The sequence below is a fragment of the Budorcas taxicolor genome, chromosome X (assembly GCF_023091745.1).
Source record: "Budorcas taxicolor isolate Tak-1 chromosome X, Takin1.1, whole genome shotgun sequence".
Classification (NCBI taxonomy): Eukaryota; Metazoa; Chordata; class Mammalia; order Artiodactyla; family Bovidae; genus Budorcas; species Budorcas taxicolor.
In genome coordinates, this window is record NC_068935.1 from 109,481,758 (window position 1) to 109,494,027 (window position 12,270).

The window sequence follows — 12,270 nt, forward strand, 5'->3', positions numbered from 1 at the left end:
AGAAGGGGACAACAGAGGACGAGATGTCTGGATGGCATCACCGACTCCATGGACATGAGTTTGAGTGAACTCCAGGAGTTGGTGATGGACAGGGAGGCCTGGCATGCTGCAATTCATGGGGTTGCCAAGAGTTGGACATGACTGAGTGACTGAACTGAACTGAACTGACTGAACTGCTGACAAAAGATCAGAAGTCAGGAGCAAAGAAGGTAAGAGTTATTCATTTCTGTGAGGCTCCCTCTCCAAAACTTTGGATTGACAGTGGCTGCCATTTTCTCAGTTTATAGCTCTTGCTGGGTGGACTTCTACAACTCTTAAGACATTTGGGTTGCAGGAACCCAAATCTCTCTATGCCCCTTCAAACCTAGAGGTTCTAATACTGGCTTCTCAGTTGCTAGCCTCTGGGTACTTCATCATCTTTTGGTTTATCTTCATTATTTCACATTTTAGTCTCCTCATTAAATGATATTTCATCACTCTTTTAAAGTGTGCCGTCAGCCTTTGGTTGGACTCTGACTAATACATTGGTAGTGGGGAATAGTAGAAACTTTAAGGTAATACTAGGAGGGTGGGATAAACTGCTGGAGAGAGATAGGAAGAGAAGGGTTTCAAAGCTTTTTATGGCGTTCTATCAGAAAACGAAGATCATGGCATCTGGTCCCATCACTTGATGGGGAATAGATGGGGAAACAGTGGAAACAGTGTCAGATTTTATTTTTTGAGGCTCCAAAATCACTGCAGATGGTGACTGCAGCCATGAAATTAAAAGACGCTTACTCCTTGGAAGAAAAGTTATGACCAACCTAGATAGCATATTCAAAAGCAGAGACATTACTTTGCCAACAAAGGTCTGTCTAGTCAAGGCTATGGTTTTTCCAGTGGTCATGTATGGATGTGAGAGTTGGACTGTGAAGAAGGCTGAGCACCGAAGAATTGATGCTTTTGAACTGTGGTGTTGGAGAAGACTCTTGAGAGTCCCTTGGACTGCAAAGAGATTCAACCAGTCCATTCTGAAGGAGATCAGCCCTGGGATTTCTTTGGAAGGAATGATGCTAAAGCTGAAACTCCAGTACTTTGGCCACCTCATGCGAAGAGTTGACTCATTGGAAAAGACTCTGATGCTGAGAGGGATTAGGGGCAGGAGGAGAAGGGGACGACAGAGGATGAGATGGGTGGATGACATCACTGACTCGATGGACGTGAGTCTGAGTGAACTCCGGGAGTTAGTGATGGACAAGGAGGCCTGGTGTGCTGCGATTCATGGGGTTGCAAAGAGTTGGACATGACTGAGTGACTGAACTGAACTGATGAATATAACATGACCTTTGTATGTGAATGGCTCTAATAGTCTTAAATTGCTTCTTAATTATTTAGTTGGGTTCCTGTTTCTTTGCATACACAACCAGGATTGAACAGGGCCAAGCGATACTTGGGATTTATGACTAGAAAATACTACTAGGATCTATCTGGATTGATTTTATCATACTAGAACATTTCGCTCATGGCATCAGGAATATCCCAACCCAGTGCACATGCTAATTTTCTATTGAAATTCAGTGCAGTGCTATGGTGTGTAATTCATTTTTATTGTCAAAGAGAACAATAATTTTTGACTTTTTAATATTTTCTTTTATTATGAAACAGAAATTGGGGAAAGCCCAATAATTTCTTCAGGAACAAGTAATTCAGTTCAGATTGTTCCATATAGGTTCAGATTGTTATGTTTAAAGGTAAATAGCTCTAAAAGTGGACATGAAGCAGCTGACTTTTGTCCATCACTGTAACATTTTAGATATCTGAGAATTCAGATCTCACATAGAATTATCTGCCTCAGAGGGATCCACTACTGGCCCACGACAAATAGGACAGGTTGTGTGCTCAGACAGCCAGTGATCAATGCAGTGATCATGATATTCATGGGAGCAAGGTAGGATGCGTAGTGTGTTGCCTGCAGTGTACTCTGTGATACAAATGCTACAGGCTTTAAATGCTTCATTCTCTCCAAAAGATCTTAAAGCCAAGTTCTCAATCTGTGCTTTGGTAAGTCCTGTTGGTTCGTATGGGTCATCTTCATTTTGTAGGAAAAACTGATCCAGATTAAGGGAGGACCAAGAGTCACTATCATCAAATATTATTGGGGTCATTCGTCTACCTTCTTGCCTGGTCTCTGATAAGCCTGTTGATAAGCTGCTTTCTTCACTGTCTTCAAACACCTGTGAGCTAATTTCTGAATCTTCATCACTTGAGCTAGAATTGGACATAGGAGTAGAATGGGAGCTAGATATATAATTGGGGACTGAACCTGAAATCAGTGTGAAATTTGAATCAGGATCATAGCTAGCATTTGAAGCAGAACTAGGTCTACAACTGCTACCACTAGGTCCATTTCTTTCATTTGGTGACTCTGCCCTTTCCATGTTTTCACTTGGAGGTGAGACACTATGCTCTAAGTTACTGCCACTGTCCATAAGATTACTTGAGTTACTAAATCCTGTCATTGTCTGCCATAATGTACTCTGAGTTGGAACAGATGTTGTATCACTTAAGCTAGTATTTAAAATTCTGTGAACAGGATTTCTGATGGTATTGACATAAGCACTCTCATTGGCCTCTTCAGAATGTGAAAACATTGGCTTCAGTTCTTCTTGCTCACTTTCTGAAGTGGTAGTGTTGTTTGGTGAGTCAGATGTTAACTGAGTACTACTAACTCTGCTGTCTCTCTGAGAACATGCTCGACAATGAACTGGACAAGGAACTCGTCCTACTTCAAGATTGAAGGGTGTGGTTGGATTTGTTTCCCTCACTTCCAAAGGTTCACTACTGCACGTTGTGTCTGAATAACATTCTCCAGGAACAGCATTCCTAGTTCTAGAAGTTTCAATAAGACCCCTATTTTGCAACTCCTGTCCAGGCATTTGCTGTCTCAATGTTTCTTTATGCCCAGTTCTAGAAAATGTATCATTCTCACTTATGAGAGGTTGTTTAAAAGTCTGAGATGGTATATCTTCATTCATTCTTTGAAAAATTTCCCACAGTGAATGTGAAGGTGGCGAACTGTCAGTCCTTGCTCTGGTTCTCCGAGAGATTGGGCTCATACATTTTGCTCTTCTCTGACTTCTAGTCGGTGGGACTTCCATTAATGTTTCCATTGTATCGTGTTCTGATGCAGATGCTGTTGTAAATAGTGACTCAGATTGTGGATTTTCCACTTGCCTTTGGCTGTCTTCCGTATCTTCTCTTCTGGGAAGTTTTGCAGATGCTACACATTCATTCTCTGGATTTGAGTTTTTATCATCAAGGTCAAGATTTATTTCTAAGCTGAATCTGAGCTCATCACTGTTAGCACTAATTTGGATCTGTTCTCTCCAAGACTGATTTTCTTTTTGTTCACTTGTCACATTTTCAGTTTGTCTGAAAGTGGTAAGCCAGTCTAGTGGAGAATCATCGCTAGACACATCATCTGAAGCATCTCCTCTATCTGTCAATTAAAAAAAGGAGGGGGAGAGAGGCCATAAAAGAACTACCAAAAATGGAACCATCATAAAATAGCACTCTGAAACTTTGTTTAAAAAGCAAACAAAAATGAGAACTTAAACACTCAGATGTTTTCAACTGATTTCACATTTACAGAATTAATATTTTAAAAGCTTTATTATCTAGATTTATTAGTAAAGGCAGGGAAGTTTCAATTCCGTCTGAAAAAGAGTACACTAATCCTAGGTAAATTTAGAGTTTTTTACAAAGGGTATCTGAAGGAAGTTTGTTTTTCGATATTTCATCATATACACAGCCCATTGTGGGAGGAATGTCAAGAGACAACATTTTTTTTTCAGTCCACTGTCAAAACACCAAAGCAGTTAAACCAGGTAAACACCAGTTAAGGTACAGTGCTAGTATTTTAATTCAATTGATATTATTGTCTAATTCTTATTAGTCTCCAATATTACTACTCCTGGGCTGTTATATGCTTTTGATAATGTATAAGTTGTTTTAAAATACAAGATTATTGCCCAAATATAAACAAAGTTTATAGGATTAAAAGTATTTGAATTTTGAATACTTCTTAATATTACCAAGATTTTTAATTGGCATTAAGCTGAACGTCAGATCAAATGAATAGACTGAACCTAGCATGGTGCATATAAGACCACATTCCAGAACCTAAGTATTATAGTATCCTCTTCATTAGGTAGTAAAATCCTCTATTTTACACTGGGAGAGAAGGCACCATATCTGAGGTTCCAGCAGGGTTTCTCGGCTTAGAACTATTTACATTTTGGCACTGGGCAATTTTTGTTTTGGGGAACTACCCTGTGCATTGTGTCATATTTGGCAGCATCCCTGGTCTCTGCCCACTAGATATTAGTAATGCCCATGCCTCCTTCTGTGACAACCAAAAATATCTCCAGCTATTGTCAAATGTCCTTTGGGGTGGGGGAGAGCAAAACTGTCCCCAGTTGAGAACTACTTTATTAGAATATAAAATATTTCTTTTTACCTTTTTTTTAAAAACACATCTATATGGATAGAGAGGGTTTCCCTCATAACTCAGTTGGTAAAGAATCTGCCTGCAATGCAGGAGATCCCTGTTCAGTTTGGGAAGATCTACACTGGAGAAGGGATAGGTTACCCACTCCAGTATTCTTGGGCTTCCCTTGAGGCTCAACTGGTAAAGAATCTGCCTACAAAGCGGGAGACCTGGGTTCCATCCCTTGGGTTGGGAAGATCCCCTCCACTCCAGTATTCTGGCCTGGAGAATTCCATGGACTGTATAGTCCATGGGGTTGCAAAGAGTCTGACACAACTGAGAGACTTTCACTTTCATAGAGAAACTAATTCAGGACATAGGAGGTACTTTCCACTGAGGTACACAACCATAAAACAAACAAAAACCAGTGGTCTACTTCACACTGTTTCCCAATTAAAACAATCCGAATGTGAATCAGGAAAAACAAAAAACTAAAAAAAACGCACCTACTCTGGCATTCTCACTGCAAATCAAGTAAATGTCAGTTCTTTTTTTATGAGAAGTACCTTACCAAGTAATTTATGCCTCTTCTGTATATTTACTATTATGAAGTGATTATTTAGCATCATGAAGTTTTTTTTTATCTCATCCTATTCCCCCCAGAGAGAAATATACCTGTATTTTCATCTGAGTTTTGTCGTAGGTTTTCTTTCATTATTTGAAGCCTCTTCTGCAACTCTTCTTCCGTACTTTCACCAAGGGGGCCGAGCAAATTGTTGTCCCTCATAAGTATGTAATCTTCTTCACTCAGATCACTTATGAATCGGTAGTAATCATCTTCTCGAGCCAATCGGTCTATCTGACCGCTGTGTTGGACCGAAACCCTGTCTTCTTCATCGTCGGAATCTGAGCTTTCCATCTCGATGAACAACTGGAAAATTATCTGAATTTCATGACTTAGCGCTGAAATGCAAAACCGGCAGTCAAGTAATCTTCAGCTTCTACTTCCGCCCGGGAGTGACCCGAACACACTCAGTCAGATAATGGTCCACCTAGGTTCCCCGCTGCTCCGCTACTCCGCCATTGCACCTCAGCTCTGTAGCCTCTAGTGAGGCAATAATTGAGATTCGCCTCTACCTCATAACTTGCTTAGGCGTTGCCTAGGCATCCATTGTCTTCCTTAGGTAACTGAGTAGGGACTGGATTCAGGTTGGGTTTCATTTCATTCAAAAGCAGTCAATGTTTCTGAGGGTTTATAATGTACCAAGCACCATCCTTAACCTTTCTCCGCCCGCCCCCACCCCGCCCGGCCACAGCCTGTTCTCAGGCTTTCAGATCGCATTTTCATTCGGTACATTTTATATGACAACCTGCTTCAAAATGCCATGCCAAAGTCAGCCTCATTAAATGTACCATTTCTCATTTTCAGGTGCCGAGAGACCGCTCCCTTTTCTCCTCATGAATTCCTCAGATCTTAGACTCTCACTAAGAAAGTAATTCACAATTTTTGATTATTCCCCAGGGTCTTAGTTGAATCTCTTCAGTGTGTCCTCTCCCTTTTAACTCTTAATGGCTTCGTCTTGATTATATGACCCCTCAATCCTGTTTGAAACAAACAGAAAACACCAAAACTTGGGCAGGTTTTTCTGCTCATCCAGGGAATTTCTTCTCCACAAAAGCATTGTTTCGTTTTTGTCCTTGTGTCTCTTGCAAACGAAACTAGCCAGATTATCACAGGAACTTTAAAAAATGGATCCGTGATAGTTATTTTACCTGCAGTATTGAGTACCAACTTTGCCGATTTTGTTCCATGTGTGTTAGTGCAACCCGGATGGCTGTATTTATTGGTGAAAATAAACTAATGCTTATTTGTGATGCTACCTGAAGGAGATCTCTACGATTTTCTGGACTTGTTAATACTGCCAGCCCCGCTTAACACTTGTTTGAGTTTTTCATTCAAATTATTCATGTAAAGACAAGATTTGGCTACTGAATTTGAGATTATTTAATTTGACTTATTTAATAATTAATCCATCCAACATAAACTGGGTCAGTTATTGTCCTAGCTCTAGAGAGATGTCAATTGTTGGAGCAGTTTGTACTCCCAAGTGAGTGGGAAACACCATCTAGAAACTATCATAATACAATATATTTTAGAATAGATTTATATATGGTTTATTGTATAAGTACAGAGAATTGTTCAACAATTATTTAGAGGCATTTCAAAGAGGTGTTATATTTAAATCTGAATCTTTAAATATAGTTATTAATTTCTATAGATGGAAAATGGCAGTTATGTGTTGGTAGAGAAAGGCTCTGTCAGAAAAAGTAGACTTGAAAGACCTTGGGTTATTTGGGCAACTGTGGCCACAGTTTTGGGGTAGGGGTGGAAATGTGGAATTAATCTCAGAAAGGATAACTGACACAACCTGTAAATAGAGTTTTCATTTTTTAAATGTAAGAAATAGTATACTGATTAAGATGTTTTGGTATATTTTGAGAACAAGTAGTGAATTTTATTTTTGCTTGCTTAGTGTCTCTGTAACAACTTGTGCTAATAGCATCCTGATTTTCATGGTGGAAAAACTCATTCTACAGCATTAGTCCAGTTGGTTTAGGTTTAGCTGAATTCACTACCATGGCTAAAGGAAAGGACATATGATGCAGCCATGTCCAATCAGCATGTCTCAGATTGGTTATGGTAATTGGTCAAAACATGAGCATGTGAACAAAAGTACATTTAAGAGCTAAATCTGAAATGTTAGCTAGAACTACTGATAATAAGAAATCCTTTTCCACTGAGGTTAAGAAGCTAGTAAGATACAAACATAAAGATGCTTGTGGCTATGTTATATACCGAGAATGAGGAAAATTGCCATAAATAGACAGAGGAAAACAGAGATGCAGAAAGAACAAGATATTTGAGGAAAAAAAAATGAGAAGTACCTGAAGCCAGATGTGCCTTAGGATTTTTAGATCTTTAAAACAATGTATTTCATTTGTAAAACTATAAGCTTATGATTGGAAAGCTCATAATAGTTGTCATAGGAGAGTGATATGATTGTCGATGATATAGTAGTAGTTGTTAAGTCGCTCAGTCATGTCCAACTCTTTGTTACCCCAAAGACTGCAGCATGCCAGGCGTTCCTGTCCTCTACCATCTACCAGAGCTTGCTCAAATTCATATCCATTGAGTTGATGATATAGTAAGATGTCAAAAAATAGTTTGATAGAGGGGAGGTGGTCAGGGAATGAATGAAACAGGTGTGGGAGATTAAGTAGTACAAACTTCCAGTTTAAAATAAAGGAGTCAAAGGGATGAAATGTACAGTGTGGAGAATATAGGCGATAGTAATGTAATATCTTTGTAGGATGACAGATGGCAACTAGGCTTGTGATCATTTTATAATATACAGAAATATCAAGTCACTATGTTGTGCACCAGAGACAAACAGTGTTGTAGGCCAAGTATACTTCAAAAGACAAACAAACTCATAGAAAAAGAGATAAGATTTGTGGTTACCAGAGGTTGGTGGGGGGTTGGATGAAGGTGGTCAAAAGGTGCAAAATTCTAGTTACAGAATAAATAAGTATAGGAATGTAATGTACATTAGTCATGTTGTATATGAAAGATGTTAAGAGTAAATCCTTAGAGTTCTCATCACAAGGAAAATATTATTTCTCTTTTATTTTGTCTCTATATGAGGTGATAGATGTTTGCTAAATTTATCATGGTTATCATTTCATGATGTATGTAAGTGTAAGAGAACAAAACTTGGCACCCCAAAATGTTTCTTTGGCATGTAGATTATTTCAAGCTGGGGAAAAAAAAAAATCTAGGCCCAAAAGTCTCAGGAAAAAACTTTGACCTTGCTCCTAACTGCCTAAAAATTTTAGGTAAAGGGCTTATTCCCCAATAGAGCTATCACCAGAGATATCTACAAAGAATATGGCTAGTTGTGGTGGGGAAAACACAGCAGAGCCTAGAGATCTAAGACAGTCCTGTGTCCTATTGTCTACATGGCCCGTTTACCAAACATTTCCTTTTTCGTCTTTATATGAATCACTTTGCTTTCTTTTGAAGTCTCAAATACTATCCATGACATTCTCTTTTGTCTTTAGTTAAAGATGGTATTTAAGTTGAGGGTTTCAGCCATATGTTCATGTTTTTAAACTTTGATTTTTTTTTTTCTGGTTAATTTGTCTTATGATGTTTTACTTCTTAGACCAGCCGGAAGATGGGTAAAGGAAAATTTCTTACTGCCAAACATAATTCAAATCATTGTGCTGGGTGCCTTTAACTTAGTCTTAAACGTCAATGTCAATGATATCTCCAAAACCTGGTAGAGAAAATAAATAATTTATAATTAAGTTGCCATGTAAAACTTATTTGTTTTTGTCCAGTCTATAAAATTAATGTTCATATAGTTTGAATTTAATTGGATTTAGTTTTTATGAAAAAATAAGAAAACAGAATATTTCTGTCATTCATTAGTTTAATCAGTATTTATTAGGCATTGAAACTGTGTAAAGTTGAAAGAAATGAGCAATAATTTTCATTTGATTATGAGTAAAATGTAGTTATGACATATCGATATAATGTTAATATTGTGGATAAATTTCCTTCATCTTTGTACCTTGAGATCCTTTCAAAATGTCCTTATATTTGCATGCATTTCATTTATTATACAATGTATTCTGATACTTTGGCCCAGTAATACTCATTTAATTCCTATATGAATAGCAAATATCCTGAGGTGAAGTATCAGTGAATGTTTGGTTTATATTAAGAAACACAATGGCCCTGCTGGGAACTAAAATGTCTTTCACTAATACCTTAATAAAGAGTAAGATAATGTTATGTGACCAATTACCTCCCTAGTGGGATTTTAAGGATGCCTAAGTCAAGAGATACCTTGAGTAACAGGAAAATTTGTCCTTGGAGTACAAAATGAAGCAGGGGAAATGCTAACAGAGTTTTGCCAATAGAACATACCACTCATAGCAAACACCCTCTTCCAACAATGCAATTTATGACTCTACACATGAACATCACAAGATGGTCAATACCAAAATCAGATTAATTATATTCTTTGCAGTCAAAGATGGAGAAGCTCTATATAGTCAGCAAAAACAAGACCAGAGCCGACTGTGGCTGAGATCATGAGCTCATTGCAAAATTCAGACTTAAATAAAAGAAAGTAGGGAAAACCACTAGACCATTCAGGTATGAAAGTGAAAGTAGCTCAGTCATGTCCAACTCTTTGTGACACGATGGACCCTATGGAGAGTCCATGTAATTCTCCAGGCCAGAATACAGGAGTGGGTAGCCTTTCTCTTCTCAAGGGGATCTTTCTAACCCAGGGATTGAACCCAGGTCTTCCATATTTCAGGTGGTTTCTTTACCAGGTGAGCCACAAGGGATGCCCAAGAATACTGGAGTGGGTACTGAAGAAGACTATCCCTTCTCCAGTAAATCTTCCCAACCCAGGAATTGAACGAGGGTCTCCTGCATTGTAGGCAGATTCTTTACCAACTGAGCTATCAGGGAAGCCCAACCATTCATGTATGACCTAAATCAAATCCCTTACCATAATACAGTGGAAGTGACAAATAAATTCAAGGGCCCATTCAGGTATGACCTAAATCAAATCCCTTATGATTGTACAGTGGAAGTACAAATAGATTCAAGGGATTAGATCTGATAGAGTGCCTGAAGAACTATGGACAGAGGCTCATGACTTAGTACAGGAGGCAGTGATCATGACCATCCCCAAGAAAAAGAAATGTAAAAAGGCAAAATGGTTGTCTGAGGAGGCCTTAAAAATAGCTGAGTTAAGAAGAAATGCTAAAGGCAAAGGAGAAAAGGAAAGTAATACCCATCTGAGTGCAGAGTTCCAAAGAAAAGCAAGGAGAGATAAGAAAGACTTCCTCAGTGATCAATGCAAGGAAATAGAGAAATACAATAGAATGGGAAAGATTAGTGATCTCTTCAAGAAAATTAGAGATACCAAGGGAACATTTCATGCAGATTGACACACTAAAGGACAGAAATGGTATGGGCCTAAGAGAAGCAGAAGACATTAAGAAAAGTTGGGGAGAATGCAAAGAAGAACTATACAAAAAAGATCTTCATGACTCAGATAACCATGGTGCTGTGATCACTGACCTAGGGCCAGACATCCTGGAATACGAAGTCAAGTGGGCCTTAGGAAGCATCACTACAGACAAAGCTAGTGGAGGTGATGGTATACCAGCTGAGCTTCTTCAAATCCTAAAAGATGATGCTGTTAAAGTGCTACGGTCAATATGCCAGCAAATTTGAAAATATCAGTAGTGGCCACAGGTCATTTTTCATTCCAATCCCAAAGAAAGGCAATGCCAAAGAACGTCCAAACTACCACACAATTGCACTCATCTCACATGTTAGCAAAGTAATGTTAAAATTCTCCAAGTGAGGCTTCAACAGGACATGAACTGAGAACATCTAGATTTTCAAGCTGGATTTAGAAAAGGCAGAGGAACCAGAGATCAAATTGCCAATATCCATTGGGTCATTGGAAAAAGAAGAGTTCCAGAAAAAAACATCTATTTCTGCTTTATTGACTATGCCAATGCCTTTGTCTGTGTAGAGCACAACAAACTGTGGAAAATTCTGTAAGTAAGGAGAATACCAGACCACCTGACCTGCCTCCTGAGAAAACTTTATGCAGGAAAACAACCAACATTTAAAACCCAACATGGAATGATGGACTGGTTCCAAATTGGGAAAGGAGTATGTCAAGTCTGTATATTGTCACCTTGCTTCTTAAATTATTCTCAGAGAATATCATGCGAAATGCCAGGCTGGATGAAACACAAGCTGGAATCAAGATTTCTGGGGAAAATAACAATAACCTCAGATATGCAGAAGCCACCACCCTTAGGGCAGAAAGTGAAGAAGAACCGAGGAGCCTCTTGTTGAAAGAGAAAGAGGAGAGTGAAAAAACTTGCTTAAAACTCAACATTAAAATAAACAAACATCATGGCATCTGGTCCCATCACTTCATGGCAAAGAGGTGGGGAAACAATGGAAACATTTAGAGACTATTTATTTTGGGCTCCAAAATCACTGCAGATGGTGACTGCAGCCATGAAATTAAAAGATGCTTGCTATTTGGAAGAAAACCTGTGACCAACCTAGACACCATATTAAGAAGCAGAGACATTACTTTGCCAACACAGGTCCATCTATTCAAAGCTATGGTTTTTCCATTAGTCATGTATGGATGTGAGAGTTAGACCATAAAGAAAGTTGAGCACTGAAGAATTGATGCCTTTGAACAATGATTTTGGAGAAGACTCTTGAGATTCCCTTGGACTGCAAGGAGATCAAAGAAGTCATTCCTAAAGGAAATCAGTCTATTAATTAGAAGGACTGATGCTGAAGTTCCAATATTTTGGCCACCTGATTCAAAAAACTGACTCTCATTGGAAAAGACCCTGATGCTGGGAAAGATTGAAGGCAAGAGGAGAAGGGATGACAGAGGACGAGATGTTTGGATGGCATCACTGACTCAGTGGACATAAGTCTGAGCAAGCTCCGGGAGTTGGTAGAACATGGAAGACTGGCATGCTGCAGTCCATGGGGCTGCAAACAGTCAGACTCCACTGAGTGAGAGAACTGAACTAAACTGAAGTTTAGCAAAGTGTTCATTTGCATGAGTAGGTGTATACTTGTGTGTGTGTGTGTGTGTGCATATATATGTGTGTGTGTGTGTGTGTTACATTTTAAAAGTTTTAACATGTTTGGTTAGGATAAT

At 38.7% G+C, this 12,270-nt stretch overlaps 1 protein-coding gene across 1 annotated transcript; it reads right to left on the reverse strand.

Annotated features, from left to right (window-relative positions):
- Nucleotides 1-1,811: 1,811 nt before the first annotated feature.
- Nucleotides 1,812-5,387, reverse strand: LOC128070110 (E3 ubiquitin-protein ligase RLIM-like). The gene is made up of 2 exons (XM_052663411.1): nucleotides 5,144-5,387; nucleotides 1,812-3,478 (listed from the first exon to the last, which is right to left on the reverse strand). The coding sequence occupies exons 1-2, from the start codon at nucleotides 5,385-5,387 to the stop codon at nucleotides 1,812-1,814; spliced, it is 1,911 nt and encodes a 636-aa protein (XP_052519371.1).
- Nucleotides 5,388-12,270: the final 6,883 nt, after the last annotated feature.

Excerpts from the sequence above, each read along its gene's own strand:
- LOC128070110 (XM_052663411.1), bottom strand. The coding sequence starts at position 5,387 with ATGGAAAGCTCAGATTCCGACGATGAAGAAGACAGGGTTTCGGTCCAA. Across the intron at positions 3,479-5,143 it reads AAACTCAGATGAAAATACAG|ATAGAGGAGATGCTTCAGAT; the intron begins GTATATTTCTCT and ends TTTAATTGACAG.